We start from the raw sequence: 15,001 nt of genomic DNA, 5'->3' as shown, positions 1-15,001 counted from the left end.
CACACATACATACATACATACATACATACATACATACATACATACATACATACATACATACATACATACATACATACATACATACATACATACATACATACATACGACCCTCGTCTCGATTCCCCCTCTATGTTAAAACATTTAGTCAAAACTTGACTAAATGTAATGAGGGTTTATTAATTTTAACCCTTGGTCTATTCGCACTTTCATGACGACTTGTTGTGATGCTGATTATTATTGAATTTGTGTATGTGTAATGATGTTGTTTACGTCTGAATTGTGTAGTGGCTATAAGTAATAACAACCCCCAAAACGGCTGGGACATTGACGACAAAAAACAAAACCAAAACAACACAACACCACTTTTTCACTGGCAAAGCAAGCAACGAGACGTCTATCTCTCTTGGGAAAAAATAGGTGGTCCTGAGAAGGACCTGTTGTAGAAGAAGGTGAAAGAGGCAAAGTTGTTATGCCTTGCCACCGGGAGCCTTGGTCTGGGACTTCTTGGGCAGAAGCACAGCCTGGATGTTGGGCAGCACACCACCCTGGGCGATGGTCACACCCGACAGAAGTTTGTTCAACTCCTCGTCGTTGCGGATGGCCAGCTGCAGGTGACGGGGGATGATTCTCGTCTTCTTGTTGTCGCGGGCAGCGTTGCCTGCCAACTCCAGGACCTCAGCGGCCAAGTACTCGAGCACGGCAGCCAGGTACACGGGGGCACCGGCACCCACACGCTCGGCGTAGTTGCCCTTGCGCAACAGACGGTGGATACGACCCACGGGGAACTGAAGTCCAGCACGGGACGAGCGAGACTTGCTCTTTCCCTTAACCTTTCCTCCTTTGCCGCGACCAGACATGATGCAAGTTGGATGATGTTTGAAAAATTCGTACGCAAAGCGAACGAATCCAATAATGCCAACGCCGACGCGACCGACCCCTTTTATACCCATCACTAGCCCTCCAACTGCACGTCGAGTCAACGGCAAAATCCACCAATGGCGAGCGCCCCTTTGGCGGCACTGCCGGCGCGAGTGTTTGCGCACTGTATAAAAGAGCGCGGTCGGCTTGGCGGCGCTACCATCATCATCATCATCATCACTCATCGCATCACCATCTTTTTTGCCTTGGTCACTGTTGGATCGGGTGTGAGATCCGGGAAAAAGAATAATATGAAAAAAAAAGAAACCTCTGTGACTATGTTCTTCTAACCTGCTTGGCTCTGTGCCTACTGTGCTTGCTGTTGTGCTTGTTGACTTTCGACTTCTATCTGTGATATCCAGCTTGTGTATTTTGTGAACCTTTGCTGTGCTTGCTTTATTTAACTATCCTGAACCTCTAACTCCTCTTTTCCTGTGCTTACATGTGTCTTGCTCGTCGTTCACCCACCCACCCACCATTTTGTGTGCGTGCCATAGCTTTTCGCTCACCGCTACCCTGCCACTGCGTGCTGCACATCACGCCACGCCCACTTCGCCACGTTACTACTACTTCATACCACTACACTTCACTTCTCTTCACGATCCCTACGGTATTTTCCCACTTTTTCACCCTATAGCCACCTAACGGAACTTGCCACAGACCAAATTGCTAAATTCTGGCTAGCTGGAACCATAGTAACTCCTGAAAATAACTTTCCCACAGCAGATACCCTTGTTTATATTCAGTCCAGTGTGTGGCCGCTGTAGCAGGCAGTGGTTGTCTCCCTTGTCCTGTTCGTCTTGTGCATGTGCTGTAGTGGTCGTTTCCCCTTTTCCACTGATTGTGTCCCTAGTCTAAGTCGCAACAGCCAGGCTGGGTTGGAAGTCCTCTTATGATATCTTACCTACAATTTTAACAAGCTTTTTATGAAGCACCATACGTGATCTTATCCCATACCCATACTCACTCCCCCCAATACTTTTACAGGTGGTTTCATGCTCATCGCTCACTCACCTCATGGCCCTTGGGCTTGATCTCGATTAGCGAGGCAGTCCTCCCATCTACCCCCTCGCCACCACCTCACCCCTCATCACCCATTGGTCCTCCCCCCCACCCCCCACCCCCCCTCTAAATTTTTTTTTTGTTTTTTTGTTTTTTTTTGTTTGTTTTTTTTTGTTGTTGTAGTTGTTGTGGTTGTTGTTGTTGTTGTTGTTGTTGTGGTTGTTGTTGTTGTTGTTGTTGTTGTTGTTGTTGATGTTTTGATGTTGAGTAAATGAGTAGTGGATACAAACCACTAGTTTTTAATTACAGTCTGGTGGCAGACTTGCCACTGGACCTCCATACTTGGAGCTTCGGCTCGAACATGGCTTCTCTTGATGTATCAGAGTCGCCGGAGTCACCGGATAATACCATGGCATCTCCCCCCACCTCCACCCCTTTTCGATTCCACGGAAGGGAGGTGGGGAGTGAGTCCGGGGCATCCTTTTGCTCGGCCAATCCCCCTCCACCAAAAAGGAAGAGAGAGGACTCCAATGGAAAAAACCACACAGAGGGGACTGGGAGTCCCATCCCGTCTGGCTCCGGGACTGAACCCCATGTGGGGAAGGCCCCGGACCAGTCGGTTTGGGTCTTCCAAAAACCAAAACAAAAGAAGAAAAAAAATGGTAAAAAAACCAAAAAACCAAAAGGCGCACAGGGGGAGGCCACCAGTGGCACCGCCGCTGCGCAGAGCACCTCTATACAAAACATCATTGAAAAGGCTGGGCCCGAGGAGATTTCCTCCTCAGCGGGCGTGGCCCCCAAAACAGCAAAAAACACAAACCCAACAACTCAAAACAGTCAGAAGCGCATGGGCGCCAGGAAAAAACTTTTCAAGCAAAATCCAGGCCCTCCACCAGAGTTCCTCCAGTTCCCCGTCATAATCGAGGACACAAAGAGCGGACCAGCCACACTCTACGGGGTGGGGCTGGGACGTTTCAAGGTCCTTGGTGCGGCGGTGGGGGAGATCCTCTCGGTGAGGGCCATCTCTCAGAATAAGTTCTTGGTCGGCTGCACAAATGCCAAGCAGCAGACCAAACTGGCTGCCCTCACCGATCTGGGGGGAATCGGGGTCAAATCATTTGTCCCCGAGGCCACCACAGACGGAGTCATTAAGTCCGTGCCTCTCTCTCACTCCACTGAGGATCTGAGGGAGATGAGCATTAGGACCAGAATCCGCACTGAGAGTGGGGACCTTATTGAAAAGGGCCCCTCCTCAGTGAAATTCTTGGCCAGGCTCAAGAACAGGGACGGTAACCCCTCTACCGCTGTTCGCCTGTGTTTCAGGGCGGCGATACTCCCAGAGAGTGTCGTGCTCGAGGGGGAGCTGTACGGGGTGGAGCCTTACGCCTGCCCCGTAAAACGATGCACTCAGTGCAACAGATTCGGCCACCTGAAATCACAGTGCCGATCTAAAACACCCACCTGTGCCCGATGTGCCACCCGCGGGCATGACGGTCACGGGTGCGATAAAACAAGAGCCTGTGTCAACTGCAAGGGCGACCACTCTGCGGCCTATCAGGGCTGCCCCGAGTACAGAGTGAGGGTGCTGGCAAACAAGATCAGAGCCGCAGCCTACATTCCGTACTCGGAGGCCCTGAACAGAGCGCGCAGGGTCGCCCAAAAAAATATTGAGGCCCGTGAGGCCCCGGTTTCCCGGTCCCCTCTGGAACAACGGGACGACTACTGGAGGACTCACCAGCCCCTCCAGGGTCGCCCCACCTCAACCCCCAAGAAAACCTACAAAAATGCCTTGGCTCCCAAAAAGATCGGGAGCCTAACCGACCTGGGGGCAAACCCCCCCTCGGCCATCAAGGCCGCCTCTAACACCACTACCACTATAATAACCAAAGAAACCCTACCAAAACAGTCCGGCCCTGTGCGGCCGACTGGGGGCGCTAAAAAAAACACCAGTGCCAAACAAAGCACCGCCACCCCACCCGCAGACATCGCCGTCGACACCATTGTCGAAAGGGTGATGCAGCGGGTGGAGGAAGGCCTACAGGAGAAAGTGCGTCTCGAGCGAGCTAAGGCCGAAAGGGAACTCGCTCGGGACGTACTAAAAAAGATAAATGAACAGCCCCAGACAGGTGAGGAGAGGGGTCTCCGGGGCTTCCTGGAACAGTGCCTCACGTTCATGTGGACGGCCCGGGACAAACAAAGCCCTGGGGCCCTCATCGACTCCCTGTCTGATGTTTATAAACGGTTTACTGGTAGGGCTGCTGAACCACTTGTACCGGACAGCGCGCTCATGGCTCTGAGCTCGCTGGCCGGTGCTAAAGAACTCACTATCAAAGAGATGCTTCAGTGTAAGGCAGCCCTATAATGTTTGACAACATATTCAAAATACTTCTATTTCAATGCTTCCTTGTGTGTCTCCTGTCCCCAATGGCAGCAGAGGCAGGAGAAAAATCAAATAAGCAGCATAAAACTCTTAGTGTCCTGCAGTGGAACTGCCGGGCCATAAATACCTCCTTATTTCAATTAAAGAACCTCTTACAGCAAAAACGTTTTGATGTTCTGGCCCTACAAAGCCTAAAATGTTATTATAATAAATTACCAGAATTTGAGGGCTACTATTATCCCCCTGTGATTGACCTGTCTAACAGGGCTTCACACATCAAAGTAGCCACATATATTAAAAAAGGGATTAAATATACCCCCATCTCCTCTGTTGTAACCAGCTTTAATAACTGTAACTCCTGCGTCGTGGAGATAGCCCTGCGACACCAGCGAAAACTTAACGTTGTTAATGTCTACTACGCAACTGGTTGTCCGGGGCTTGACACCACGGCGTGGATTAAGAGCCTAACCTCAAACGTCTCCGGATGGCTGGTGGTCGGTGACTTTAATGACCGCCACCGCCTCTGGAACTCTGATAAACGTGTTGTGTATCACTCAACTAGCAAGTTAGCTGTAAATTTATCAGATACCGAACTTATCTTGCTAAACGATGGGTCAGCCACGAGGATCCCTGATGTTGCAACAGGGACTCCGAGTGCTATTGATCTGTCTCTTGTCAGCCCGGAGTTGGGGGCGTGCACCGACTGGTGTACGTTCCCTGACCCATTTAACTCAGATCACCTACCCATCTTTATAGATATAAACAATGCTGAAGCCGAAGGGGAGGAGAGAGGTACTACTTCCAGGTACAACTTTCCGAAAGCAAACTGGAATCTTTTCAAAACATTGCTTGAGGAGAGTAGTGTACATGACCTCTCCTCCCCGGACGTGAATGCATATTATGATAACCTGCGCACGTGTATCCTGGGAGCGGCAGACGTCAGCATACCTAAAAAATCTAGTGGCAACGGACGCGCCCGTTCCCAGCAAGTTTCTTGGTGGAACGAGGAGTGCGACGTTGCCATAAAAGATAAACGGTACTTTATCCGTAAATACTTGGTAAACAGTAACCAGTTTAATTATAGATTAATGAAAGATTCACAGGCTGAGTGCAATCGTATTATTGCCTCAGCAAAACTTAAAGATTGGGAGCTATTCTGTGCAGAAAACGCCCACACTTATAAAGACACTGTTAAAGTGTGGCAAAGAATAAAACAATTTAAAAGACGTCGTACTACGCCCGATAAGCCGCTCAAAGTAGGCCAGCGCCTGACTGCCAACAACTCAGAGAAGGCAGAGGCGCTGGCTGAAACGTTCGCCCGGGCTAGTCAAAGTCGTTTCCTTAACCCAGACTGCTTAAAATACCGTCTTAACCAGGAAGAGGGTTTCGTGCACCCCGCCTGTGACGACGACTTGCCTGTCAATAGCGAACTCCGTTTTACAGAGCTAGCTACAGTCATTAGACAGCTAAAGTCAGTCAAGAAGGCGGCTGGTGCCGACCCGATCTGCTATCAGATGATTAAGCACTTCCCGGACTGCTTTCTTAAAACCCTCCATACGTTTTTTAACTTCTGTTGGTTAAGTAACCAGATCCCTTGTGCGTGGAAGGAGGCCCAGGTGGTGGGCATCCCCAAAAACGGGAAACCGGGCGATCTCCCCACCAGCTATAGGCCCATCTCCCTAACGCCCCACCTGGGTAAGCTCTATGAGCGACTCGTCCACAGGAGGCTCGAGTTTTACCTTCAGCGGAATCACATAATACCTAAATGCCAGGCCGGCTTTAGAAAGGGCCGGTCCTGCACGGACCATGTTGTCAATTTTGTTGAACGCATAAGGAAAACTCTAGCCTATAAAACTAACTCACTGCTAGGTACCTTTTTTGATGTAAAGGGTGCCTACGACAGTGTCTGGCACAACAGGTTACTCCAAAAGCTTAAAAATATTGGCCTGTCAGGCCACATATATAATTTCATTAAAACCTTTATTTCTGACAGAACGTTACACGTTAAAGTCGGTTCTGCTCTCTCTGCGTCCCATAAACTGGACATGGGGGTGCCCCAGGGGAGTATTATCGCCCCGGCCCTGTTCAGTATTATGTTGCACGATATTGACAGTGTGGACGTGGGGGGAGCGACCGTCCTACTTTATGCTGACGACCTAGCCCTCCTGGATACCAAAAAGCCTATTCCTAGAGGGGCCAAAGGTAGAAAGGACGAGATCTCTATGGACAGCTACCAGACCAATGTTGATAATCTATGTGGGTACATGACCTTAAATGGTTTTGCCCTAGCCCCTGAGAAAACTGTTTTTTTCGTCGCTAGTCGACAACAACTTCTCCATAAAAAATGCTTTATAACTGTAAACAATAAAATCATCAAACCAAGTAACACCGTAAAATTCCTAGGTGTTACGGTTGAAAAAAATCTTTCATGGTCTGTCCATATTGAGAATCTCGTCCAAAAAGCCCAACGTGCGTTAGGTATATTAAAAATACTAAATAGTGAACCCTGGGCCCGAGGCCAAAAGTTTCTCCTGACCATCGTCAATGCGCTGATCAGATCACGCTTGACGTACGGTCAGGAGGCTTTCTTTTCCGCCAGCGCAGAGGCCCTAGGCCGCCTCCGTGGGGTGGAGTGCAAGGCGCTTCGCATAGCGCTGGGGCTCCTCCCCTGGTCCAGCCACTCGGCTGTGTACCAGGAGGCTGGCTGGATGAGTCTTGATGACAAACGCCGCCTCTGCGCTGCGCGTTACTATGTGCGTGCGGGACGTGTGGACAACACGGTAGACGATGTACTAGAAGATTTCCCACAATATGAAAATATGCCAGTTACAAATAAACGGGGTCTCCGTGTGATGACAAGGTGTCAGCCACTGATAAATTATATTCAACCCATCATAAACCACAGCATAACTAATAAAGTCATACCTGAAAAAATACCTGTTCCTCCTTACCCCCCCTGGCTGCTTGAAACGCCTGCTTTTCATTGCGACCTGGGGACGGAGGCCACAAAGCAGGATAACCCTCATTTTCTGGCCATGTTGGCCAATGACCTTCTTCACAAGAAATTTTCCCAACACCTAAAGATATTTACAGACGGCTCTAAGCTGGATAATGGGAGGGTAGGCTGCGCCTTTGTCATCCCGGAACTAAAAGTCACTAAACACTACCGCCTGAATGACGGAGTGTCTATTTTTACAGCTGAACTTTTTGCCATTCTTATGGCCCTCACATACATTAATGATATTCCAGTTAACCCCCATAGTATAGTTTTATGCACTGACTCTCTGTCCTCAGTACAAGCGCTTCTGTACGGTTCCAGTAACCGTATGGAGGTGCTATACGATATAAAATTAATCTGCCATCAAATTATTTCTGCTGGCACCCCCGTGGACATACAGTGGGTTCCGTCCCACGTAGGGCTCACGGGGAACGAAATGGCTGACGCTGCCGCCAAATTGGCGACAGGGTCCCCTGATGTGACCACAGACGTAGGCTTTTCCCTCCCGGAGGTTTACTCCAAGCTCTATGCAGCAGGGAGGGCCTTAGTACCTAACCATGTTATTAAACTTGAGACACCCACGTTCCCCTCAGCACTAACCCAAATATTTAGGAGACTCCGCACTAGAGCCACAAAGTTTAAAATCTTTAAACCATTGTGCTCGTGCGGGTCTCCCATCAGCTATAACCACATTTTTGAAAATTGCAACGCCAATATCATTTCTTTTAGAGTCCTGCGCGATCATGGCCTAGCCTTTGGACTAGGCCCGCAGGACTACCTAACAAAACATAAAGACCTGGGCTGGTCGCACTCTCTTTTGATGTGTCGATCGGTCTACCACTCAACCATGGGAGCGTGGGTGTAGTCTGCCGTTGTCCACACTCCTGCCGCACCTTAGGGTTAGACGTCTCCTGCCCCCGTTCACCATCCCCAGCCTAACAGAACGGACGGGCTATAAATACAGTGCCGCGTTCAAAAAGGTTCTCAACCGGTCCATCCCCCAACTCCCAGTGTGTACAGGTTGGTACACACTTCCCTATCCCACCTTCCCCACTCCACCCCTACCCCAGGAGGACGGGGGATTGTGTTGAGACGTCGCCCTAACCTTACCACACCTCAACATTCGCCACCATATTATGTGTACCAGCGCCCGCCGAGTGGGGATCGAAGGACAGTGCTTGTTCCACCCTACAGGCGGGTGACTGTACACCAGACCTTTTTGTTGGTGTGCGAGATCTCGCCGGTACCCGTCTGCCGGGAGCGAAGGGCGTCCCCTGCTCCACCTGGCGGGCGGGGTGCCGTGCACCGCACACCAACTCACACTCATACTTGTTCCTTTTTAGCCATAACATTTTAATAAACTGTTGTAACAATATTCCCGTCGCTATATAACCTTGATTGGTTGAAGGCGACGTTAAACACCAAACAAAGCTTTTATACTCAGCTTTTAAGAATACACGCTATTTTATCAAAAGCTGTGGGCATTTTGATCCGGCGGCGGCCTCGGCCGCTCTCTTTTTTATCACCAGAAGAACGGTTGTTCCTCTCTAAATTTACTCGTTGTATTTATGTTTTGTCTTCTCGCTGTTTTGTGCGCGAGAATGAAACCTTTAACTCTATCCCTTTATATCAATCACCATCATCATGTACATAGTGTTTATATCCCTCCATCGGACTTTTATTTTTTATGATAAGGTGGTCCTGAGTTTTATCAATTTTAACAGCGGAAAAAATAAATATACATTCCTTTATTGGCCCATCCCCACCACAAGCGTGTGAAAATATATTCCCTTACCATATTCTTTTATCCAACAGATGTTATAACTAATTTATAGCGGATTTCAATTCTGCACCTCCCTTGTAGACAGGTGCCCCTTCCTTCCTCCCTCCCAAAGCCAATAGCGTACGAACAAATCCCCTCCCTAATGGACGCATGTCCGTGGGACAGAAGCATCATCCTCGGCGGCGCTACCTTTTGCGACTCACAACCCGCAGACGAATCAACCATGCCACCCAAAGTTAGCTCCAAAGGCGCCAAGAAGGCCGGCAAGGCCAAGGCTGTTCGCTCCGGCGACAAGAAGCGCAAGAGGAAGAGGAAGGAAAGCTACGCCATCTACATCTACAAGGTGCTCAAGCAGGTGCACCCCGACACTGGCATCAGCAGCAAGGCCATGTCTATCATGAACAGCTTCGTCAACGATATCTTTGAGAGAATCGCCGCTGAAGCTTCCAGACTGGCCCACTACAACAAGCGCTCCACCATCACCAGTCGGGAGATCCAGACCGCGGTCCGCCTCCTCCTCCCCGGTGAGCTGGCCAAGCACGCCGTCAGTGAGGGCACCAAGGCCGTCACCAAGTACACCAGCAGCAAGTAGACTCTTAAAACTGCTGTTTGGCCAAACCGGCAAACGTAAAACACACAGGTCCTTCTCAGGACCACCCACTTTTTCCAGAGAGAGATGAATTTCTCGTTGCCAACGAACCAACTCAATACACACTCAATACACAATACACAATACACAATACATGTACACAACAATGTCTCTCTCTCCTTCCCTATATTTAATTTAGTAGTCAAGGAACCAACGGATCCAACGGATCCAACATCTATCTCGGGGACAAAACTCCATTATAATATTTACCCATTATAATGTAAAAGCGTATAAGCATATAGTAAACATCCAACAAATAACCAAAACTACATAAACAAACAAAAAAATCACTTGTCAACCGTCAAATTAGTGTCATCAATATCCGCCGGCCGGCGTCACTACAATCTGTCTACTACAGCACTGTCACTGCATCAAACCGCTATCACCGCAAAACTGGCTTGCTACCTACATCGTCATCGTCATCGTCATCGTCATCGTCATCGTCATCGTCATCGTCATCCTACAAATCATTTACTATATATCTCACGCATCTCACAAAACTCAACCAACTTTTACCAACCCTCAAAATATATCTGGTACTTTTATGGTGTTCTTTCTTTGTTGTTCTTTGTTGTAGTTCTTTGTGGTTAAAATAACACGTGAATAAACAGAGAAATCAAACGCCTACCTCGCCACTCAGACACAACGGACAAAATACCTGTTACTCTGTTGCAGTTTTCTAACACTAATTAGCGGCACACCCATTACTTTGCACAAAGTCGCCAGCCTCTTATGTGTAGCATATGTTCTCTCCTTCGCTGTCTCTCAAATTCCTACTGTCAAAACGTGTGCCGCTCGTAAAAGTGTTCACTTCACTTTTTCACAACTGCTTCTTTCGTTTTTGTCACCTTGCGCGCCCTGCTCGTATAACATGTAAAGAACTCGTCTTTGTACATACACACTTTTTTACAAGAGCGTTCACCTCAGCATTTATTTAGCTGTGAGCTGTGCACGCGTGTGTTAAGGTTTCATTTTTGTGTGCTTGCTTGTCAGTTTGTACGTTCCTTTCTTTCTTTATCATACTTTGTACCTGGTACTTTTGACGGCACACACACACACACACACACACACACACACACACACACACACACACACACACACACACACGCACGACAGCACAGCACAGAGACCCCCCAAAAAGTGGCCCTGTACGGTAATGTTGCTTGAATCTTCGGCTGATGTCTCCACGGCTTTCATTGGCTAAAATCAGAGCGGCGCGCCAGGGCTGCGAATGCCTTTCCCATATAAAACGTCTCTCTAGTTCCTGGCTGCGCATACGCAATTGACTTCTTGACACTCAGTCAGGAAAAAAACGCTCACGTCACGGAGACACTCCCCGAAAAGTTTTGAACGGTTTGGAAGGAGTCGGTTCGTTGGGGCACTGCACCAGCTACGAGTCGCCTTCACTTCACTCACCACTACAGCGTAACTACTATCTACACTGCCACACCCCCTTTTCTTTTCTCCACTTTTTTCAAACAGTGAGCAGCCTTTGCTGCAAGGTAGGGTTTTTTGCTTGGTGCCGCCATTCTAGGTTCTGTAGTCGATTGATTTAGCTTAGGGTCTCTTTTGTTTAAATCCGTACCACCATTTCAAAATTATAGATAGAACTTAGGTGTCCCCCTCCCTGGTAGGTGTCATCTCTCATTTCTCATTAACATCCCCACCATTGTCATCGCCATCCATTATTCTCCCTCTACTGTTAAATAAAACGGAAATTTTAGTCTCTAACTGTGTTTAAGCTTTTAACGCATAAAATATGTCTGTATAGCGTTGCCTTGTCTAGTTGTCCAGTCTATGTGATTTGTCTCTGATGTTTGTTTTCGTCTTTGTTCTTGTCTTGTCTCGTCTCGTCTGAATGAATGAGTGCGCGGTGGAATAGTACTTTTAGCCACAGTTTTTTAGCTGAGCTCCCGCTGAACTCATCACGTTTGAGAGAGGGGGAGTGGAGCCTCCTTCCCCCGTCCACCATGGCTGAGTTCAGCGACACAAATATAGAGACCGATGGCGACGGAGATATGTCCGACGCCTCGATCATAAACGAGTGGGACGTTGATCCCCTCCACCCCCCAGGAGAAGATGATGAGCCTTTCACGGACTCGCGCGGACGAAAAAGAAAGAGAAAACAAATCCCTGACACCAGCTCAGGAGCTGAAAAAACAGACAATGACCATGACCAGGACCATGACCAGGACCCAAATAAAAGACAAAACATGACCTTGGACCCAGAAAAGTCCAAAAACCTAGATCAGGAACAAAACCCAAAACCTACGCACCTGGAAAAAAACAACAACCAGGAACACACAAAACCAAAACCAGTAAGAAGAAATCTGTTCAGGGAAAATTTAGTCACACCAGTCTTCCTTGAACACCCTGTGATCTTGGAGGATACAAAAGAGGGACCCGCCACGTTCAGGGCGCTGGGCCTCCACAGATTCAAAACAATCCAGGCAGCGGTGGGCCCGGTGCTCTCTCTCCGTCCCCTGGCGGGCGAGAGATGGCTAGTGGGCTGCAACAGCAAAAACCAGCAAAACAAACTTACTAAGATCACTGATCTAGGTGGCGTAACAATTAAATGCTTCGCTCCGGAAGCCACGACCGAGGGCGTTGTCAAAGGAATCCCTAGGGAACACTCTGAAAATGAAATCCTACGGATGGACATCCGAGTAAACATCAAGTCGGAATCAGGCAAGACTGCCCAGAAAGGCCTGGCAGCCATCAAAAAAATAGTCAGATTAAAAAACAAAAAAGGAGACATCTCCGAGGCTATCAAAATCACATTCAGAACGGCTGTTCTGCCAGACAGTGTAACCCTCGAGGGGGAGGAGCTTCCCCTTGAGGCGTTCGCCTGCCCAGTCAGACGCTGCGGACGGTGCAGCCGATTTGGGCATAGCGGTCCACAGTGCCGGGCAAAAACAAAGACATGCGCTAGATGCGGTGGCAGGGACCACGACGTGGCAGGGGGCTGCGAACAAAAAAGATACTGTGTTAACTGTCACGGTGGACACTCCGCCGCTTACATGGGATGCCCGGAGTACAGGGTAAGACTGAGAGCAAACACGATCCGCTCTCAGTCTTACATACCCTACTCCGAGGCAATGCAGCGCGCGAGAAAAGAAATCCTCAATGAGAAACAGGAAAAAGAAGAAAAACAAACACGGGACTCTCCCGCACAAATAGATAGCTTCTGGAAAACACAAACACACACACATAACCAAGTCACCTCCACCCCTGCGGAGGGATATGCAAAGGCGCTCAGGCGCACACAGCTGGGGGAAACTCGACAACCTCTCCCACCACGCATATCCAAACAGACAACCTCAAATAAGTCTAACAGCCACGTGCCACCCAAACCTAGACAGACAGCCATAAACAAATCAAACAGTCACGGACCGCAAACACAACGCACTCATACAGAGAAAACACAGACAAACCAAATTCCATCCTCCCCAGACACAATAGAAAAAGCAATAGATCACATATACACCCGAGTGATGCAGAAAGTAGAAAATAGCATCACAGACATCCTCAGAGCAGAAAAATTACAAACTGAAAAGGAATTAGCCACAGCAATATTACAGCAACAAGGAAATCAAAAACAACAAGATCCCACTACAAACACTTCAGATGGCGAGGCCACTGAATTCGTACAGAGGTGCCTCAGCTTCATGATAGCGGCCAGACAACAACAAAATCCAGGTTTCCTGATCAAGTCAATCGAGGAAGTTTACTTCTCCTTGACCGGGAGGCCTGTAACACATACTACACCAAACAACAAGCTACTGGCACTGGGTGCCCTGGCTGGAAGCAAGGAGCTCAGTGCCCTAGAAATCCAGGACATTAGAAATAATGCTCAACAACCAACTTCGTAAACCTCAGGGCAACACGCTTTGTAAAGTGCTATTAATACTTATGGTCCTAGTGTCCTTAATGGAAGGAAAAACAGGGAAAGAAAATATTTTACCGTGCGGTAAAAACCTAACAGTACTACAGTGGAACTGTCGCAGCCTAAATAAAAATATCTTGTATCTGACCCAATTTTTAAGCCAAAATAAATGCGACGTCCTCTGTATACAGTCCCCCCTATGCTATTTTAACAAATTACCAAACCTGGAGGGCTTCTATTACCCACCTGTTATTGACCTTAAAGACAAAGGCAAATGGCTAAAAGTGGTAACATATATTAAGTGCGGGCTATCGTACGAAGCCATAAAATCGCCGGTAACACCTAACCCACTCGGACACTCCTGTGCCGTCCAGATACCATCAAAATACGGCAAAAAAATCAACTTAGTAAATGTTTATTATCCTAAGGGATGCAGCAAAATAGAGGATTCAGCATGGCTGACTGAGCTAAACGAAAATGCAGGCCACTGGATGATAGTGGGAGATTTTAATGACCATCACAACATGTGGGACCCTTATGTTAAAAACAAAACCAGCCACCTCGCTGACAACATAAATAACTCTCTTCTACAATTACTAAACGACGGTTCCGTTACTCGGATACCGGACGTTCACAATCATAAACCCTCTGCCATAGACCTGTCCCTGGTCAGCACGGACATCTACCTAAATTCTGACTGGACAGTCTTTCCAGACACCCTGCAATCCGACCACCTAGCTATTTTGATTACCCTGTATAACATTGACCCCGGACATGAAAATAAAAATAGGAAAGCAGAGTATAATTACAACTTAGCGGACTGGTCGCTTTTTCAACAGCTACTACAAAAACCCTCTGCAGAGGACGTTCAAGATAACGATATCGAAATATATTATAACAACTTGCGAAACTGCATTATAGACGCAGCTGACCGTAGCATACCTAAAAAAACATTTAAAAAGTTCACAGGTAAAACCCAGCCTGCCTCCTGGTGGAATGAGGAATGTCAGGAAGCCATAGATAACAAACGCCTTATCACCCAAAGATTTCTAAAGAATCAAAATAACATAAATTATGACCTGATGAAACATCATCAGAGAAATTGCAGTAAGGTAACTGCCCAAGCCAAGCTGAAGGACTGGTCAAACTTCGTGTCAGAAAACATAACATCATATAGAGACTCCAGTAAGGTATGGAAAAAGATAAAACAGCACAAAGGTAGATTTAAACTTCCAGATAAACCCCTTAACGATAACGGCAGATTAACGGTAGGAGACAGGGATAAGGCGGACGTGCTGGCTGAGACCTTCTCCCGGGTTAGTAAATTAAAGTATATGGAACCAGACAAACTGCATTTCCGTACTGAAATGGAAAAAGATTTTAAA

At 47.9% G+C, this 15,001-nt stretch overlaps 2 protein-coding genes across 2 annotated transcripts; one reads left to right on the top strand and one right to left on the bottom strand.

Moving 5' to 3' along the window:
- Positions 1–467: 467 nt before the first annotated feature.
- Positions 468–857, bottom strand: LOC138961162 (histone H2A). The gene has a single exon (XM_070332761.1). The coding sequence runs from the start codon at positions 855–857 to the stop codon at positions 468–470; it is 390 nt and encodes a 129-aa protein (XP_070188862.1).
- An 8,447-nt stretch (positions 858–9,304) lies between these two features.
- LOC138961161 (histone H2B, gonadal) lies at positions 9,305–9,673 on the top strand. The gene has a single exon (XM_070332760.1). The coding sequence runs from the start codon at positions 9,305–9,307 to the stop codon at positions 9,671–9,673; it is 369 nt and encodes a 122-aa protein (XP_070188861.1).
- Positions 9,674–15,001: the final 5,328 nt, after the last annotated feature.

The sequence above is a fragment of the Littorina saxatilis genome, linkage group LG3, assembly GCF_037325665.1.
Source record: "Littorina saxatilis isolate snail1 linkage group LG3, US_GU_Lsax_2.0, whole genome shotgun sequence".
Classification (NCBI taxonomy): Eukaryota; Metazoa; Mollusca; class Gastropoda; order Littorinimorpha; family Littorinidae; genus Littorina; species Littorina saxatilis.
This window is presented reverse-complemented; position numbering and strand designations above follow the sequence as displayed.